The 21,594-nt window shown below is 42.3% G+C and overlaps 1 protein-coding gene across 1 annotated transcript in view; it reads right to left on the reverse strand.

The window, feature by feature from the left end:
• Positions 1–348: 348 nt before the first annotated feature.
• The window catches only part of CFAP99 (cilia and flagella associated protein 99), a 1,556,346-nt gene continuing 1,535,100 nt past the window's right edge, over positions 349–21,594 (reverse strand). The window contains exons 15-16 of the mRNA XM_044062893.1: positions 5,568–5,730; positions 349–686 (exon numbers count right to left, since the gene is read on the reverse strand). Coding sequence (XP_043918828.1) covers positions 525–686; positions 5,568–5,730 — 325 coding nt within the window. The 3' untranslated portion in view covers positions 349–524. The remainder of the gene's footprint in view (positions 687–5,567; positions 5,731–21,594) is intronic.

Below are 21,594 nucleotides of genomic sequence, written 5' to 3' on the forward strand. Positions count from 1 at the left end.
ACACACACACACACACACACACACACACACACACACACACACACACACACACTCGTAAATATAGGAAAGGAGCACTAATGGGATTATCCTAACCTACAGGATCAATGTTAGTGCTCACTTCTTAGGTTCAACTTACCCCCTTGTGAATGTAGCACTTGTTCCTTGGGTTCACTAAAATGAGATTTTATGGAATGTTTGTTTTGCTGAGTTGCAGTCTGACAGTCATGTGGCTAAACAAATCAATGTAAATCCTGCTTACATGTGAGTGCGCACACTATTGCAACCTTTTTAACTGCAGTAGGATATAATGAAATAAAAATAGACATATTTGAACATTCAAGTAAAATCTGATGTTTTATTATATCCTTGAAGTATTTATTATAATACTAAAACATAAGTAAAATACTCTGGTAAATGAAAACATTGTCAAATTATTTTTCACACTTAGTCCACTTTACCACATACTATAGATGTGCCACATGGAGTGAAAATGTTATAACTCCATTGAACAAGGAGCCACAATACTACGATCGAGATACACAAGGAGAGGAAGCCCCAATTCTTGCTGCCTGATACAAAGCTATTTTCTGAGAACTTTCTGTGGATAACATACCACTGTGGAGCAACTTGATCTGACGTTCTCTACTTTTCTCCTGCTGTTCCCAGTGCTGTTCTTCTAATGATTTCTATGAAAAGAGCACAAAAGGCACGTCATCATATAGAACTAGAGGTATAAATAAAAAGGCCTTAGTTTTCACAGTTCATCTGAATTAGTGGAACATTTATTAGAAATTGGTACATACCTCAATTTTTCTTTTTGTTATTTAAAATAACTACACACCTTAACTATACTCTAGCTCACCTCTCCCCCATCTGTTGTGTCTGGGTACTACTATGACTCTATTATAGAACTCCTAGAGTTGTCCGCTTATTGGGTGTCCCCCAACTACTTGGAAAGTCAGTCTTGTGATTAGTTTTTATAGAGTCAGGGAACAAAGGACCCTATAATGAGCGGGTTCCTATTAGATGACCGAAGACGCATTCTATCGAATGCATCTTGGTCGAACTTAAAAGAACGAAAAGGCAAAATAGGGAAGCACTTCCGTTACTTTGCCATTTTCGGCACTGTAGTGCAATCTCGGAGTTGGTATATTTAAGTAGGGGGGTGTGGGGCACAGCCCTCCACATCAGGGGTATGGGGGCGAAGCCCCCAACTTTATGTATTCTTTCAATTTTTTTTCTTTCTTTCTTTTTTTTTTTTTTTTTGGAACAGCGATTCTGAGCTTTCGAGATTGTAAGCTTTCACTTACATGCGGTTGATTATTTATTGTTTGCTTTTTTAAGCATAGACCCTAATGAGTAATAGACAGGTTGCTGGTAACTATCATGCTGTTGTGGCTAGTCAGGTTCCCTCACATGGAGAGCAATGTGCATTGATGTCATTGCACATGGTGCATGCATTTGACTACCCATGACATGATGTATCACTCCTGTTAGCTAGTGAGGTTCCCAGACTCTAACAGAGGTCAAACATGCAGTGACCCCTCTCTAACCCTCCCTGGAATAGGAAAACTAATCACTGGCTACTTTTTCCTATTCTTCGCAACTGACCATTATAGCAACAAATCCTTTCTCAAAATCAGGTTTCTTGCAAAATATGTCACTTTTGAGTTTGGTCACATAAAAAAACCCACATTCCTGGTCATCATCACAGCCTGCTCACACTGTGTTACAAGCACTGAGATTATGAGAGACTGATTACTACATCAGATCCTTTTCTTCCTTGGTATTCTCTAGGTCCCACACCCAGCCAAGTGCATCATTTGGTATTTCCTTTCATGTCATTGCTACCACTATCTTTCCACCCAGCATGCTATCATACAGTTGTTCACTTTTAACAATCTCTCTCATTGTCTTTCTTATCAGTTCACATATTTGGAATTCATGCCTAGAAGTACAAAAAGCTACATCCATGAGAACTGCAACCAGTAAATGTATGAAATTAGCCCTTGTGGTAAAGCTAAATAAAAAACACTGTAGAAAAGATAATATCCAGAAGGTAACGTTAAGAGATTTTATGCACATTCTCATATGAAGAAACATTTCAAATCTTTGGAGCAGATGCATTCAGAAACAAGAGTGGTTCCCCCTTGCCCATAAAAAGCACTCCACAGCTGTAGAGGATGTGTCCATCTGTCCATGGTGGCTGTAGGGAAGACACCAGAGGGAGCCAAGGAAAAAGATGAATGGCCTGAGGAACCACAAATGGTTACAGCAGCCACCCACCTGCAGCAGATAGATTTTTGTAGCCTGCTAAAGTGGCAAAGGATGCTTAGTATTCTTTTCTTTTTATGTCTGAAAGAAGGAAGAACCGAGGAAGTAGTAGGTTATTCCACAGTAAGCGAAATGGAAGATTGATTCTTGGGGAAGCTTGACAGCAGTAGTTGGTGAAACAGATACGTATTAGAAAGTCAAATTTCTATCAAAAACACAGTGAAAAGCACTTCAAACACTTATCTTGGCCCCCAAAAGTAAAATAATGCAACTTTTACCAAGGAAAATTTAGTTAGAAATTAACGTTAACAGCTTTTTCTACAAAAGTAAAAAGTAAATCTCATGTTTAAAAGTTAGCAAAAGTGATGTAACAGTCTATAAAAACACTTTTCTGTCAGCCAAAAATTATTAATTTTACAGATAAAGTTCACTTTCTGTTTTATAAAATTAAAAAAAAAAGTTTTTTTTCCCCCTGAAGGGAACTTATCTGTCCAGGAATGGAACAGTGTTAGCCAACCTTTGATCCTTGAAAGCCCACAAGAGGAGCACTATTTGGCTGCAGGAAAGCTCCAAAGGGTATGGTGCCCAAACCACTCTGTTTTTCAGCTCTGGTCCAGTTGGTTAACAGTTTCGGTGCATGGAATTTGTATTTAAGCTTTGGAAGTTGGCAGGCTGTTATATCCTTGGCAGGATATAACCCATATAATTAAGACTACTGCTGCAGTCATCAATATGATAGTATCAACTGCTTTGTAAGGTAGATAAACCACACCTAACTAAATAGATGTTCCATGGTGTACTGTGTTGTGCTTCAATGCAATACAGTGATTGGAAGTGTTTTAGCATTACTGCTAATTGTAAACCACTTTGTACTATGTGCATTGTTCTCCATTCATTAAAAAGACATTATATTGTATACTCACAGAACTGGGTATAAATCAAAACATCACCAGCTGGATAGCCAATTGGCTCATGGACAAGACACATATGGTTAAAGTGGTGAATCCAGATCCAGCAAGAGGCCAGTTACTAGTGGTGTGCCATAGGGCTCAGTACTGGGGCCACTCCTGTTCGGAATACACTTCTCTGAAGTCAGTTCTAATGTGGGAGACCTCTAGATGACAACATTTGCTGATGACTGTAAGCTGGGGGCAATCACTAAATCCCCCAATTATGTAGATATCCTTTAGCAGGGTGTAGATCAGACAAATGATTGGTGCCAGAACCATGGCCTAAAACTAAATATGAAAAAAAAAGCACTGTCATACCCTTTGGCAAGTCAAATACCTTTGCAAATTACATCACCAATAGCTTACCATTAAGAGTAGCCCCAGAGGTGAGAAATTTATGTACACAGATAGATAGCAGCCTGAACTTTGACCACCATGAGTCCACAGAGGTGAGGAAGTCCTTCTACGTGGCACAACTTAAAAGTAAAGATCTGGCATCCAGATCCAAGCAAATTATAGTCCAGCTGTACACAGCCCTCATTAGACCAATAACTGAGTACAAAGCACCATTTGGCATGTACTTGCCTAGGCACTTACAGCAGCTGGAGCGACCTCAGAGGTTCCTCGCAAGGAAAATACAGGGTGTAAACAACATGCCCTATGTAGATAGACTAAAAGCCCTATCCCTTTACTCTCTTACCAACTATTAAGGGGTGACCTATGCCTGACCTATAAGGCCCTGCTGGAGCTGCTACAATTCTGCAAGTAATACAGCATGAGGATCACCTCATCTAGGGATCTAAACTTAGTCAGTGACTCGACCAAAGCATGCTGGAGATACAGATATGTTTTATAGACAGCCCCTTCTTTGGAACAGGCTTCCTATTTACATTAAGTCGAGCCCTGCCCTTGCCATCTTCAAACACAGTTTGGATCAATGGATGGGAAATTGCAAAGCCGTACCTGGGGTGGTGTCTATGTTCCTTATGGACCAGGGTAATCTGTAAGATACTCAATGCATAGGCACAAATCCATGCCATCATCTTGCCCCTGGGGCCATATACTTGGTAAAATTGGGTTATATTGGCTAGGCCTGTAAGGGCTCTAAAGCTGTTAGCCCAGTAATCTCCTATGAACCAATGAACCTACTGCATGTTTGTTACATGATACATGTCTATGATCATGGTCTCCATCGAACATCTGTTCATCAGTCACTACCCATCAAATAGCCATTCAGCGAATGTTTCAATCATCGAACTTCTTTCATAGAGAATGAAACTACTTGGCCACCAGATCAACCATAATACGAACTACATAATTTTACATTCACGAAGGTGGGGGGGCCTCTCCCCCACACCCCCCTACTTATATATACCAGCTCCAAGATTACATACACTACAGGGGGAAAAGGGATACTTCATGATGCTGGCCGCCTAGTTACTTTCCCAGGGAAAAAAGCCCTTCAATGTAGTGATAGTTCGCTGAATGCAGCATTTGATACAGTTGTGTCGATGAATAGGGATTCGATGGAGACGTCTTTCGAGGAAATAATATAAATCCTGGTACTGACAAATGGCATACTAAACAGAATGCACATAATGCTTTTATTCAACTACCAACTATGTTGATCAATCCAGGGGCTTGTTTTACACAGAAAGGCACTTACAAAGAAACAAGACCCAAAATTCTGCTTTTTTCTGGAGTTGGAAACAACCAGACATTAGGGAAAGCATACGACTTTTTTTGCTAACATTTCATGCATCTGAATTGGGACATTTAAAATTCTGGGAAAGTAGCATTAACATTCCCTTCCATGGGGGTGCTGGATACTTGTATTTCTGAAGAAAATACCCTAGCTAATGATTTCTTCTTCTTTGGTGGTAGAAGTTTGTGAATACAAAAATTCAGACTTGTAAGATGGTGCGTTTCCATATGAACTTATTTGTGAAACCCAGTGATGTCACAGTGGAGCCTGCCAGTGTCACCAGTGCATACAAGCATTTTGCCTTTTACTGTACTACACTACATTCTGGTATCTCTGCCAAGGGTCAACAAGTTTGAAATCAGTAGTGAATAGTAACTCTTGGAAGAATAAATATGTGAACACCTGCAGTTAGTGGAAAACAAAAATTCAGCCAAGTCCCTCAAGTTTAGAACAACACATTAACAATTTATTTCACTGCACATTGTCTATAATTCAGTACTATTTTTGGTTTGCTGCTTAGACTATTTCCAGGCTTTTAATATTTCACTGCATCTATTACATGCAACAACTATAGTCTCTAGAGAGTATCACTTCATGCTAAAATGTGTTAGTGCTGCACTTTACAAATAAGTTACTACCTTGTGTGCTTTCCATGACTTATTACTTTTTCCTTTAGAATCCCTCTCAGACTGTTTCTTACGCTGGTTTCTTTTTTCTTCAAGCTGTTTCTGTAGTTCTAGTATATGTTCATCTGTTGACAATGATTTATTTGTCTGCGATTTTATTCTCCTTGCTTCATTCCTGACAGGAAAAAAAAAACATATGTTAAAGTTATAGCAAGTAAACATTTTGACAATATTTTCAGAGTACAGTCAGATCTCCCATTTAATTATAATCAAATTTTAGAGACATCTTATTAAAACTTAGGTGTCACTGATTTCTACTTAATTTAGTATCAGAGCTGAAGACAGTCAAACTTAAATAAACATAAATACAAATACAAATAAAAAGAGCCATGAGTAGAAAAAAAAAGCAATTAGCTTATGGAGTAATGGCAGCATTACACTAGGGTATAATGCAGCAATGGAATTACAGTGAAATGTATAAATTTATCCTTTGGTTTTACTTATTTTACATGTTTACAAATATTGGTACATTTTAATGAGGAAACAAGTAACAACATTGTGTGGACTAAGTAGTTTTCTGCAATGTTTGATGTTTTGCAAGCATCATTTGTGCACTGCTTAGTAGAGAAGCAGGATACAGCAACATGATTTTCATTGACAAGCACTATTTTGTGTTGCCTAATACTGAGAAGTTATAGCCAAATACAAGTAAAATGAATATTATAGTTATGAACTCATCATAACTCTGCATCTGGGTTGTCTGTTTTCATCCTTTCTCAACTGATGGGGCTTGGATCCAACTTCGGATCAATCCTTGGCCATCCTCCCTTACCCATAATCTTCCCACTACTCCTGAGGTATCTCAGATTAAGTTTGCCCTCAATTTAGTTAATCACAATGCCAAAACGGAAAAAGCAGCAAAAAGTAGTTTCTGAATTAAGTAACATAGAAGGTGAAAAACTGGGAAATAGGGAAGGAATCAGTGAAGGAAAGCTCTGGAGCCCACGCAGCAGAAATAAGTCAGAAATATCCCTCAGATAATTCCAAGGTCCAGGCAAAAAAGGAAGGGGGAATGGTGAATGGGAACTGAGGAAGGATGAAAACACCAGAAATTACTTTTTGCTACTTTTTCCATTTTGGCATTGTGATTAACTAAATTGAGGGCAAACCCAATCTGAGGTACCTGTTTTTGCAATCGGTGCAACTGTTTTTAGTCTCCTTTTCGTTGTGTGATAGAGCTGAGTATCTGTTAATGTTGTAACCTTTTCAGCTTGCAGTGACATTTTTGTCTAGAGAGGGCTAGCTGTTTTCTTTGTGAGAGAAAGTAAATCAGATTGGTTTAATCTAGCTAAGGGCATTCCTGCAAAACTGTTTTTTTTTATTGGATAATTGGGCTGGTTCCTGTTTCTCTGCCTTTAATAGCCAGAGTTTTAAATCAGATATACTTGTTTGCTCAAGCTGTTCTAAGCTGCAGAGATTGACCTACTACCCTAATGTGATATTTGAAAAAGATAAGTGTTTATTTTCAATTGTCTTCTGCACTTCTGTTTAATACATATCTCTGTAATCTGTATAACTGTTTTGTTTTTTCACACCCACCGCCCAGTTGTTGTGGTGGTTTTAAGTCTTGGTGGCTTTGAGTTGCCCACCTCTGGTATAAAGTTGATACTGGACACTCCCCCCAGTCACATTACATCAGTTCATGCTACTGTTTATAGTGAGAACTTAGCAAAGGCTCACCCCTTTAGCTTCTGAACCTTGAATGATCTCATTTTCTGTTTCTTCACTTTCTACTATTAAAAAAAAACAAAACAAAAAATAACTGTACCTCTTTCTACTTCATTTTGCTGTTTGCCATATTTATTACTGCTTGTTGGTAGCTTCACTAAATGGATGACCGTGTTCTACTGAATCGCTGCTTTATTAGTGCTGTCTGGAACTGTTGTGATTTGTGAGTTATTGTTTCAAAGCAATCTAGTGATTAACTAAATTTCATTGCTATCTACTGCAATTCATTACTGTTAAACTGCATTTTACTGCATTTTGTTGCTGTTTAACTGTATTGTTTCATACTGCAAGTGCTATTCTTTTGACTATAAGTGATTAATCTGTGCTTCACTGTGAGCTTTTTCCTTACTGAGTTCTTAACCTTAAAATTGAGTAGCATAGTCTCAGTACAGGTCTGCAGTATCCAGAGCTTCAGCTGCATGGTTTTAAACCCTTTTTGAGGTATTCCAGCTATAATGATGCCACAGTATAAAGAAAAAAATGATCAATTTCAACAATTGACTACGTTTCTGGTGTCATTCAAAGGGGATCCAGTATCTGTCTGCCTGGGATGACATGCTCGACAAGCCACATTGCTTCGCAAGAGATGGCTTGCACCTGTCACCCTTAGGCTTTCGAATACTGGCCAAAGCTCTTGCCACCCCCATAGTGCCTTTTTCAGGCAAGGCTCAAAAGACAAATCCACCACCATAAATAGCACAAGTAACCAAAAACTGAGGGTAATGCTACTCAATGCCGGAAGTCTAAACCTCAAAATGCATGCACTCAAGGCACTCCTCAGTATGGAGAACATCGACATCTGTGCAGTAACAGAAACCTGGTTTAAGGCTCCTGAGAGCACCCCAGCACTACTAGGCTATAACTCAGACCATACCTTTCGGCCACAGAACCAGGACCGAAACACAAAAGGCGGGGGGTGTATCCATATTCATCAAGGATACCCACACCTCCAGGTTAGTGGTGCAGCACAATGCATCAGAGATCATCCATGTGCAACTAACAATGGGCAAAACTGCAATCCAAATTGTAGCTTGCTATAGATCACCCACCATGGCCCAGGACCCCCATTCCACATTTCTGGAGACACTGGGAAATATGAAGGTCCTACCAAACACCTTAATACTGGGTGATTTCAATTACCCAAACATAAACTGGGAGAACTACTCAAGTACTAACTCCTTTGCCCAATGCTTCCTAGAATTTATAAACTCAAATGCCCTGGATCAACTGGTCAACACCCCCACCAGAGGGAACAATATATTGGACCTGGTCATCACCAACATGGGTGACCGGTGTTCCACACCGGAGGTCAACCCCTCGCTGGTTAGATCAGACCATAGACTAATCACTCTGGATATCCACATTCCGCCCCCATCCCCAATCAAGGAAACCACCATGAACAACTTTTCAAAAGCAAACTTCACGTTACTTAAGACCGAGGTGGAAAGGTTCACAGCCCCCATGCTAAAGGACAATGCTGTCCAAGCTTCTGAAACCTTTACAAAGGCACTCTATAAGCATCTGCAGGAATGCATGGATCATGCTATCCCAAGTAAAACCAAGACTCACTCCTCCAAGAAAAGGAAACCAGTCTGGTGGACCCCTGCCATAAACAAGCTATACAACAGAAGCAGGAAACTAGTACAGAAAAGAGTAAAATCCCAAGAAGGAAAGACATCCCTGATTAGAATCAGCAAGAAACTACGATCCCTCATTAAATCATCCAAGTCTAGTTTTGAAAGAAAAATTGCCAATGACTCCAAAGATAACCACAAAGCGTTCTTTAGCTATCTCAAGAACCTAAGTGGAAACTCTCAGATCTGCTCTGAGTTAGTGCAGAATAGCACAAAATACACTGAACCAACTGATATTGCAAACATTCTGGCAGACAGGTTTAGTGCAAACTTCACCCCCCTCTCACACCCTAAAGGGCCCATAACCATACCAGAAGAATGTAGGGCCCCATCAATCACCGACACAGAGGTTAAAACAGCCCTATCCAAAGCCAAAAACACAGCTTCAATGGGACCGGACGGGGTCCCAGGCTGTGTCTTACAAGAGCTCTAAAATGAACTAACCCCTCACCTAAACACACTGTTCAAACTCAGCCTCTCTACAGGCTATGTACCCACAGAGTGGCACACAGCAACAGTTATCCCACTCCACAAAGGTGGAGCCACAACGGACCTCGGGAACTATCTCCCTATAAGCCTGACTAGCCTGGTCTGCAAGGCTATGGAACGCATCATCATGGAACTCATTAACAGAGACATTGGGAACCTCCAAACCTTGGACCATACCCAGTTTGGTTTTGTTAAAGGCAGATCATGCCTCCTAAACCTGGTGGACTTCTTTGAGATGGTTACCAAGGCATTAGACAAGGGAAAGGAGGTCCACACAGCCTACCTAGACCTTGCAAAGGCTTTCAACACCATTCCCCATTCTAGTATTATAGACAAGCTTACCAGCTTGAACATAAACCCCTATGTCATGAGATGGGTTGCTAACTGGCTCATGGATAGAACCCACATGGTGAGAGATGCAGGCTCTATGTCCGACTCTAAACCGGTTACAAGTGGCGTCCCCCATGGCTCAGTTCTAGGACCCCTCCTGTTCAGTATATACTTCTCAGAGGTACAGGCAAGCATAGGAGGACTATGGCTGACCAAGTTCGCAGATGACTGCAAACTAGGGGCCATAATTGATTCTCCGGCTGATACAAACACCCTCCAGATGGGTCTTACTGAGACGGATACCTGGTGTCAAAATCATGACCTCAAGCTAAATGCCAAAAAGTGCATAGTCATCTCCTTAGGAAAAAACAAAGTACCTGCGAACAACCACATAGGTGGTAGTCCCCTAAATACAGAAAATGTAATAAGGGATCTGGGGACCCAAGTAGATAGTAATCTCTCCTTTGATAATCATATTGCCAAGGTGGTTAGAAAATCCTTCTATGTGGCCCACCTAATCACAAAAGGGTTCGCATCTAGAACAAAAGAGGTTATTGTGCCTCTCTACTCATCACTCATTAGACCCATCATAGAATACAATGCCCCATTTGGGATGTACCTTACAAGACACCTGCAACAGCTGGAAAGGCCACAAACGTACCTCACCAAGAGGATTACTGGCCTCAAACAGATGCCCTATGCAGCCCGACTCAAGAAACTCCAGCTGTACTCGGTTGCATACAGCTTACTCAGAGATGATCTCTGCCTGACATACAAGGCCATGTCCAACCCAAAATTGATGGACATGCTCCACCTAAAAGAAAAACAAATCCCAGAGAGCCACACGCTCTAGAGATATAAACCTCACCACAACGATAAATAGGACATGCTGGAGTGATAGATTCCTATCCCAGAGACTCCCCATGCTTTGGAACAGGATTCCAATATACATCAGGCAGAGCCCCTCACTAACACTCTTCAAAAGAAACCTTGATGGGTGGATGGGAAACAGAAAATTTACCCCGGGGATCACTGCACTGGCTCTGCTGGACAGTGGCGCAGGGAACTAATGGCTCTGCTGGACAGTGGCGCAGGGAACTGATGGCTCTACTGGACAGAGGCACAGGGAAGTAATCTAAGGGGGTGGCGAAAGCCAACACATTCTGGCTAGGCTTATAAATGCCCTTGGACAGATAGCCTAGTACTTACCTATGAACCTATAAGTTAACTGTTTTTTCTGAAAAAAAAGTTCTAAGCTTGTTTTCTGCCTTTCCTGTTACTAGAGTAGTCTAGATACAGATTTACTGTATCCAGGACTGTTTTGTAAGTTACTGAGTTCCCCAGACCCTTCTGTGTTAGAGGGAAGCATTCCAGCATATCAGTGGGAGTAGAAGCACTAGGTAGCCTATCTACCACAAGAGGAGTGGTTTCTGGCTCTGAAATTGTAGTTTATTGGCTGGTTGGGCAGTTGTTTTCCATCCCTTTCAACTTTCGCTTCTCTATTGCACTTTAATTAGCTTATTCACCAGCACTTCATCAGGCTTTTTGTAGCAATTATTGTAGCACACAAGTGCTATCAACACTAGACGTCCTGTAAGGAAACAGCTCCAATACTTAGTAATGATGACCATCCCTCCTGGCATGTCTAAAGGTCAGTTTCCTGTGCTTTCTCCTATTAACCTGCTGAACTTGGGCATTCTGCGGTAGTGTAGCAACTACCTCATGTACACAGACAACCCTCTCCTCTTACCTCAAAACACTCAGACTTGTGAGAGATGCACCTATATCTCCAAATTGGAAGCCATGCACTCTCCAGCCAAGACTGGTATAGCTGGTCAAGAGGAGAAGGTCAACACCTGCACCACACCACATGGAACACATAGCCCTCCAGAACACCCACCATCACAGACCTCACATAAAAACACAAACCACACACCCACCTTTGTTGAGGCTCTCAATAGAAATCTACCCAAACAGTAGAGACCTCCAAGGCAGAAATGCACTCGACCACCACAACACAGCACAAACCACAAGATATATAGCTCACCTACACAGTGTGCCCCTCAACCTATGCCCCTAAGGCAAAACAGCTTACCCAATACAATAATCATCAGTAGTGAAGCACACTGATGCCCACTCACTAGGTTGAATAAGGAGAAGGTCAGCTGTCTATCTGGTGCCAGAATCCGACACATAACACATGCACTCAGGTCATACCACAACAAGTACAAGTATGACTCTGTCATTGTCCATGTGGGTGTTAATGACCTGAGACGCACCTCCCTGGACTACAAGAAGAGAGACATGGTGGAGCTCTCGGATTATGTGGCCCAGACAGTTATGACCGTAGCCCCGAGCAGCATCCTACCATCACCCAGAATGATACCACAGCACAAACAGAAAATGATTGACTTCAACAACTGGCTAAGTTTCTGGTGTCATTCTAAGGGGATGCAGTATCTGTCTGCCTGGGATGTCATGACTGACAGACCTCGATGCTTTGCCAGAGATGGCCTGCATCTGTTACCCCTGGGTTTCCAGGTACTGGCTAAGGCTCTTGCCACCCCTATAGTGCCTTTTTAGGCGGTGTTCCAAAGACCAAATTACCACTGTAACAGCTATAAATAAATGCAATATGAGGGTCATGCTGCTCAATGCTAGAAGTCTAAATCTCAAGATGCACTCGCTTGAAGCACTCTTCAAAATGGAGAACATCAACATTTGTGCTGTAATGGAGACCTGGTTTAAAGCAGCAGAAAGCACTCCTGTGGTACCAGGCTATAACTCATTCCACACCATTTGGCCACAGAACATGGACCAAAGCTCCAAAGGTGGTGGTGTCTCCATATTCATAAAGGATATGCACAGTTCCAGACTAGTAGCCCAGCATAACGCATCTGAGATACTCCAGGTACAACTAACATTGGGTAAGATGGTGATTCGGGTCATAGCCTGCTATATGTCCCCAACCATGTCCCAAGACTCTCACTCCACATTCCTATGCACCCTGGAAACTACTAAGATCCAACCCAATGCTCTCATACTAGGTGACTTCAACTACCCCTCCATCAGCTGGGAAAACTACTCATGCACCAATGCACTGGCCCAACACTTCCTGGAATTAATCAATTCCAATGCCCTGGACCATTTCATTTTTATCCCCACTAGATGAAGCAACATCCATGACCTAGTTATTACTAACATGGGCAACCATTGCTCTACACCAATAGTCAATTCCTCCCTGGTTAGATCTGACCACAAACTAATCACCATGGAAATCCACATCTCATCCTCACCCCCCGCAAATGTATCCACTATGAAAAACTTCTCCAAAGCTGACTATGAACTCCTAAAAACAGAGGTGGCAAACTTCACGGCACTCATGCCAATGGAAAATAGATGCATGACTGCAAAATCATACACCAATGCACTGTATGAACATGTACATAAATGCATGGAACTAGTCATACCCAACAGAAGCAAGATGCTCTCCTCCAAAAAAAGGAAGTCAGTCTGGTGGTCCCCTGCCATTAATAAACTCTACAATAGAAAGAAGAAACTGTTGCAGAAAAAGGTGAAGTCTCAAGACTGGAAACATTCCCTTATTAGCCTTAACAAAAAGTTGAGATTTCTCATCAAAACCTCCAAAGCCAGCTATGCCTTCTATAGTTTTATCAAGAATATCCATGACAATATCCAGATTTGCTCTAAGTTACTGCACAATGGTACCTCCTATACTGAGCCAACAGATATTGCCAACATACTGGCTGACAGATTCAGTGCCAACATTCCACCTCTTTCCCCCAAAGGACCAATCTTAATACCGTAAGAATTCCAGGCACCCAACGTTACTGCAGCACAGGTTAAAGCTGCATTGTCTAAGGCCAAGAATACAGCTTTTATGGGACCTGACAACATCCATGGCTGTGTTCTACATGAATTACAAAGTGAACTGGCACCACATCTGTGTGCTCTGTTCACTCACAGCCTCACCTCAGGCTTTGTCCCTACCGAATGGCAAACTGCTACAGTCATCCCTCTCCATAAAGGAGGAGAGACTACAGACCCTGGAAATTATCACCCCATTAGCCTGATGAGTCTGATATGTAAGGCTATGGAGTGCATCTTCATGGACCTAATTAACAAGGATAAAGGGAATCTCCAAATTCTAGATCCCACGCAATTTGGTTTTGTGAAGGGTAGATCATGCCTGCTCAACCTGGTTGACTTCTTTGAGTCAGTCACCAGAGCGGTGGATGAAGGTAAGGCCATTCATACAGCCTGCCTCGATCTGGCGAAGGCCTTTGATACCATTCCTCACTCAGGAACTATTGATAAACTCAGCAAACTAGGCATCAATCCCTATATCATTAGGTGGGCTGCATTGGCTCACAGATAGAACCCACAGTGTGAAAGTAGCAGACTGCTGATCAGTCACAAGTGGAGTCCCACAGTGATAGGTCCTGGGTCCTCTCCTGTTTGGCATCTACTTCTCAGAAGTCCAGGCCAACAGGGAGGAACTCTGGCTGACCAAATTCACAGATGACTGCAAGCTGGGAGCCCATTATTAACTCCCCAAGTGCTGCAGACATCCTACAGAAAGACCTCACTGAGACCAATGATTGGTGTCAAAACCATGGCCTTAAGCTTAATGCCAAAAAATGCATCGCCATCCCCTTTGGGAAAAACTCAGTTCCTACTAATTACCACATTGATAGGAGTTCTTCAAGTGAAATCTTGATGAGTAGATGGGAAATAGAAAGTTCACCCCGGGGATCACTCCAGTGGCTCTACTTGATAGAGGCACTGGGAACTAACGATGGGTGGCACAATGCCAGGGCACTTCTATGGGCTAGGCTTATAAAGGCCTCAGGGCCATTAGCCTAGTACACACCTATGAACCTATGAACAGAGAACACAGATGCAGAATTATGGTGAGTACATAACTATAATATCTGATGTTGTCTTTTTTCCTTTCCTCAACTGATGGGACAAAGTCCCCAGCTAGAGTATCTTCGGTGGCCCACAAGGAAGGATATTCCAAAGCACCATGGAGCCAAAAGCTGCCCTATTTCTTAATAATATATCCATCTTGCAATGAACTATGTGTTTGACCATGTAGCAGCTGCACAGATGTCATCTATAGATGCTTTAGACCAAAAAGCAGATGATGTGGCCATAGACCTGGTGGAGTGTGCTTTAGAACATTTAGGTAATGACAGTCCTTTGTTCTTGCAAATAAAGGTAATGCAATCAGTGAGCCATCTGGTAAGTCACTTTTGTCACTGCTTTGCCTAATATCACTTTAGAAAAAGATACAAACTGTTGTTTTGATTTCCTCAGATCTTTAGTCCTGTGACTGTAAAATCTGAGCTGTCAATGAACATCTAGTAAATGAAGTGTGCATTCTCCCTTGTTTGAAATTTTTGGAAAGAACACTGGTAGATTAATTGACTGATTGAAATTAGCTACTGACACTACCTTAGGTAGAAAGGAAGAACTAGTCTGAAGTGAAACCCCATCCTTGTGAAAAATCAGGTAAGGTAGTTCAAAAGAAAGTGCTTGAACTTCAGATACCATCTATCTGAGGTAATGGCAACCAGAAAAAGAGTTTTTCAGGACAAAAATTTCAACTCTGTTTTTGCTAAAGGTTCAAAGGATGAGTGAGGGCCTGAAGAACTAGTGTAAGGTCTGATGGAGATACAGGATCTTTAATTAGAAGGTGCAAAGCAGCAAGACACCCTTAAGAAAGGCTTTGCACAATTATTAGGAAGCCAAAGATAAATGATCTACACCCAGGTAAAAATCTGAGATGGCAGCCAAATGCATCTTGACAGTTGAATAACTAGCTCCCTTGTTGAAAATGGAGGCTAGAAAATCAAGAATACTGGGACTGGTGCAAAAAGTGGTCTAACTGTCTCTGAAGGGCTCAACTAAGAACCTTTATAAAAGTAAATGGAAAAGATTCTCATGTGGAGGCTTTTTGGGATGACATAAGGATGTGGTACACAGAGGAGGAAAGCCTGGAATTTCTAGTCATCACTGCAAGTTGAGAAACCAAGTGGTACATTTGAGGGATAGTATGTCTTGGTGAGGCAGATCAGATGGATGAGACAGAAGCCCCTGAAGAGGATCTAACACCTAGGGAGGGTGAAGAAGATGAGACCAAAGGAAGAGGAACCATACTTGGTGAGGCCAGAATGGGGCAATGAGGACCACCTTGCTCTTCCATTGGTAAGCTTTCTGAATAAAGAAAGTTGGGGATAAGAGGAGTGAGAGGAAGTGTATAATAGACTAGAGTGTCAATCATGAACTAAAATATCTCTTGGTGACTCCCTCTCTGGTGGATCTTAGGCAAAGCACCTGCTGCACTTGGTATTGAGGTGAGAGGCAAAGAGATCACAGCACAGTTGACCCCATTGGCAAAATATCCTGTCCATCACTGATTGGCTGAGAGACCTCTTGAGGGAGTAAAATGAACCTGCTTAGTTTGTCTGCTAGCACACTGGTTTTCCCTGGAATATGTGTTGCCAAGAGAAAGCAGTCAGAAGAGATCACCCATTGTCAAACTCTCACTGCCTTCTTGCAAAGTGGGTAAGATCTGTTTTTCCTCTCATTTGCTGATGTACCAGACTACCAACATGTTGTCCATCTGAACTGTAACCAGCTCTAGATGGAGAACATTTTGAAATGCCTGCAACGCATATAGGACTGCTTTCATTTCTAGGGCATTGATGTGAAGACTGGCATCTGTCTGAGGCCACATGTCTTGGACTGTCCTTCCCAAGTAATGCCCCCCACCCCAGCTGGGAGGCATCTGTAGTCACTGTGGCCTTGAGGGAAAGAACTATGAAGGGGTGGCCCTGGGAAACTTACTTTGCACAAATCCAGCATGCTATGTGTTGTCTGCAAACATTTGTAATGCAAATGGGAGTCAACACTGGTTGATGTCTTATTGACCGCTGTACCCCTTGGGTCCACTGTAGTATTCTCATGTGAAAACGTGACAAAGGAACTAGAACTATGGAGGCTGTCATCAAACCTAACAGTTGCAGGACAAACTTGGATGGAGGTGAATGAAGAGCAAGGACGTGTAATGCCTGTTTTCTTAACGTCTCCAATCTTATTTGAGATAGGTTTTCCATCTGTGATTTAGTATCTTGATGGGTTCCAGTGAACATCTGAGTTTGTGCTGGACAAAGCTGAGATTCGGAATGGTTTATGGTGATGTTCAGCTGGGAACAGAGAAGGAACAGGTGATCCCTGGCTTGAATTAGTAGAGGATTGGTGGAAGTATATAGGAGTCAGTTGTCTAGATATGGAAACCCCCAGAATCCTTGCAGTCTCAGGTGAGCTGTAACTACTTCCATACACCTGGTGAACACGGGGGCACTGGTGAGACCAAAGGGCAGTGCTCTGAACTGGTAGTGAATGGCTCCCAGCCAGAAGAATAACTATCTCCTGGAGCGCATGTGTATCCTGATATTATTGTACACATCCTGGAGACCTACAGACCACAACCAATCATTCTTCCTTAAAAGAAGCAGGATGGACTGAAATTTGACCATCCAGAACTTTGAGTGTTTCACAAACTGATTTAAATTGTGGAGATCCAAAACTGGTCTGAAGTCTGGAGCTTTTTCTGGCACCAAAAAGAATCCTGAATAAGTGGGACTGATTGGATGACTTTTTATCTAGAATTATTTTTATTTCTGTAGCTGTAGCTTTCACCTGACTGGGTGGAACATCTGGGATTTTTCTGTTGCATTTTGAGAAGAAAAAGGAAAATGGTACATGATATCCTCTGGGAATGATTTTCTACAACCAGGAATCTTTGGTAATGGCAATCCAGGCTTGAGGGTGCAGGGATAGGCATCCCCTGACTGCCTCCAGAGTGCAGCAGGCAGGTAGCCCTTCAGGGACACTGATAGGGCTTGTCTGAGAATGAAACTCTGATGTTGTGGGCCTCTTTTGCAGTGAAGGTTGCATCTTCCATTGGAATTCTCCCCTCTGCTGTGAGGGTATCTTTCTCCATAAAAGTCCTAGGAAGATCCTTGTGACTTTCTGGACCACAGTTTTCTGACCCGTCTCTGGTTTTGGTAGAAAAATGGATTCCCATGCCAAGAAATGTATAGTTATCCCCTTTGGGAAAAAACATGTACCTGTGAATTACTACATAGGTGGCAGTACACTAAACACCAAAAGTGTGATAAGCGACTTAGGGACACAGGTGGACAGTGGTCTCACCTTCGATAACCACATCGCCACAACAGTCAGGAAATCCTTCTATGTGGCACACCTCATCACCAAGGGCTTTTCATCGAGAAGAAAGGAGGTCATTGTCCCACTGTACTCATCCCTCATTAGACCCATTATAGAATACAATGCCCCATTTGGTACGTACTGCTCAAGACATCTGCAACAACTGGAAAGGAAGCAGAAATACCTTACAAAAGAATCACAGTCCTAAAGCAGATGCCCTATGCTGACCGTCTAAAAAACTCCACCTACACTCTGTCGCATATCGTCTACTCAGAGGCGATCTCTGCTTAACATACAAGGCCATGTCAATCCCAGAGCTGTTGGACATGCTACACTTAAAGAAATTCCAATCCCTCAAAGACACACGCTCCAGGGATCTAAACCTTGTCATCACAATGAAAAAAACATGCTGGAGGGATAGGTTCCTGACCCAGAGACTCCTCAAACTCTAGAATAGACTGCTCATACATGTCAAGCAGAGTGCCTCTTTGGCCCTCTTCAAAAGGAACCGTGATGATTGGATGGGAGATAGAAAATTCACCCTGGGGATCACGTCAGTTGCCCTGCTAGACAGGGGTCCAGGGAAGTAAATACTGTTGGAAGAAATAGCCAGGGAATTGTTATGGCTAGGCTTGTATAGGCCCTAGGGCCAATAGCCTAGTACCAACCAATGAACCTATGAAGAAAGGATATTCCCATCCTGCTTACTTCTGGAGAGAGTCTTTTTCACCTTGGGAACAAATAAAGTGGATCCATCAAAGGGAGTACTGGTTAATAAAGAATTGAAGGGCTCTGCAAAATCACAGAGGCACTTCCAGGCATGTTTTCTAATGTTAAGCCTGAGCCTGCCACTCTAGCAGCTCCCTCTGAGGCATGATAAATCAGTCTCATGGAAGCACTGGATAAAGACTAGAGGGTGGCCAGCTGCAAAGAAACTGTTTTCTTATCCTCCACAGAAATGGACTCGGAGATGGCATTGGAGAACTGTTTGATCAATCCCCTCTGAAATCTCGTAACATGTGTCAAATAATTCAGAGACCTGAGGGCAAAGGTTGCTGAGACATAGACATGCTTCCCAAACCTGTCCAACACCATAGATTCTCTGTTCAGAGGATGGACAGAAGAACCCTGCTATGGCTGCTGAAACCACCATAGCATCTACAGGGATGCTGCAATAAGCCCTGTCTTTAGGTGCAACAAAATACATGTCCAGGTGTTTAGGGATGGGCTCCATGACATCTGGATCCTTCAAAGCCTGGTGGATCTACCATCTCATTCGCTAGGGAGACTAACCAAGTTGTAGCTGAGCTGGCCTTGAAAGCCTCGAGGAACACTGCCTCCTCTTGGGAAGGGGAATGAGAAGACCAACCTCCTTTCTGTTTCAGAAGTTCAAGAATCTCTCTGAATGAAACACCCTCAAGGGATGATCTGGGGACCCTTCTCCTTCATCAAAGTCATTGTCTTCAGTTAGCCTCTTGTGGAAAGTCTAGGTGCCCCCTTTTGTAAGTCTGCTTCAAAGGGGGCTTTTCAGAGAGGACTTTGGCTTGACCTGACCAGCTGTCTTGATGGGGCAGGATGAAGACACCCAGCTTACACAGTAGACAGCTGAGTGTAGGGTGGATGGGGGGGGTTAAGGATGTCTTTTCCATTGAAGAAGAGAAAGCTTTCTCCACTACCTCGAAAGCTGACTCCATGGGGGACCTCAGTATCACACCCCACTGTATCTGAAGAAGTTTGTGAGTGTCTGAACCTGATCCCCTAGGCTCCACTTTCAAAGCAGAGGTTGGAGTCAACCTGTCCAACGCCAAAGCTCTGGGAGGAAGGAATGCTCTGAAACCATCAGAGTTGATCCCAACCCACCAGATCCAGTGATGATGCGATGGCCCTGAGATCCTTCTGGATCCAATAAGGTCAGACCCATCTGGGTCACAGAAACTGTCAGTCGAAGAAAGGCAAGTCTTTGGATCTGACACACATGCTTGGAAATCTCAGGTTCAAAAACACCAAAACCACTGGATGGATCTGAATAGGAGCTAAAAACTGGGGTTGAGTAGTGGAAAAGCTCAAGGGTCTGATGGGAGACAGAGCCCATAAAACACCCAACTGAATCTGGGTTCTGAGAAATTTCATCATCTTGTCTACATCTGCTTCTAATAGGCTCCTGAATAACCTGAGGGAAAATGAAGTAGATGGTGGACAGGAAGCTCTTCGAGGTGTGTCTTGAAGGAAGGTGGAATGAAGCTTTGAAGACATGGGTCAGGAGAAACCCTTGGTGTCTTAGATCTGGATCTAGAATGATGGGACGAGAAGATGGATCCAAAAGGTTTCGATTTTGTTTTTGTTGGCAATGAGCTCTTGGATGAGGTTGAAGCTGATATTTTAGATATTTTCTTGGGTGGAACCGAGCCCAAAAACGTTGAGGGAGGACAATGGTCAGAGGAACACTTCCTCGATTTCTTAGGTCTATCTGCTGTATCCCACAAGGATTTCTTAGATAAGATAGTTCTCCACAGTACAAAGAAGCAGAGGATGGAAGTAGACCTTTCAGTATTAACATGTTCTTTCTTTCAACTAAGGTTCTACTATTAAAACTAGCATAAATGTCAATTGAAACATCAAGATGCCCTGGACCTAAACAGTACACACACAGTAAATGGCTATCAGAATTTGGGATCTTATGCCCTTAAGTAGAGCACTTTTTGAAACAGTAGGTTTTTCCTGACATCCTTAAAATTACAAGAAATTACCAACAAGTTCTAACAACAGCTAAATAGTGAAGAAAGCAGAAGAGGAAGGAAAATACCAGCTATGGTAATGATGATGCACCACAAGGGTAGTGAAAGAAATAGTGAAAACTTAAGGCCCATACATCAAAATTATTGAGGAAGGTTGAAAAATTAACTTTTTTTAATAAGAGGAGGATATGACAGGAATATACCTAACTGAAGAAAAGGTAGAGAAATATATTGATAAAGATTGTACTTATCCCAAAGAACAAACCCTTCACAAACACATTGCTCAAGGTAATGGTGACCATGTTTTATTCCTAAAGTGACAAATGAGATCTCAGGTACCTCAGGACTAGTTGGAGGATTATGACTAAGGGGAAGAGCAGAGATCTGAGACCCATCAGTTGAGAAATGGACAAAAAAAACAACATCAGATATTTCACTTTATTTTATGCATTTGAAAAGTGAAAACTTACAGTCTCGAACGCTTAGAACAGTGATTTTTTTCCAAGGGGAAAAAAAATCACTGTTCCACAAAAATAAAAAAAAAAACAAAACAAAAAAAAATTGTAAAACATTACATAAAGTGGGGGGGCTTCAACCCCCAAACCCCCCGATGTGGGTGTATGTGCCCCCCCCCACAGCCCCCTACTTAAATATACCAACTCTGAGATCGCACTACAGTCACAACAATGGCAAGTAACGGAAGCGGCCAAGCAATTTCTTTCCCAGGGAAAAATTCGCTTATATGCCGTTTTGCTATTTTGCCTTTTCATGCTTTCAAGTTTGAGCAAGACGCATTCGAAA

This window comes from Protopterus annectens, chromosome 2.part1 (assembly GCF_019279795.1).
Source record: "Protopterus annectens isolate FY-2018-M chromosome 2.part1, PAN1.0, whole genome shotgun sequence".
Taxonomy (NCBI): domain Eukaryota; kingdom Metazoa; phylum Chordata; order Ceratodontiformes; family Protopteridae; genus Protopterus; species Protopterus annectens.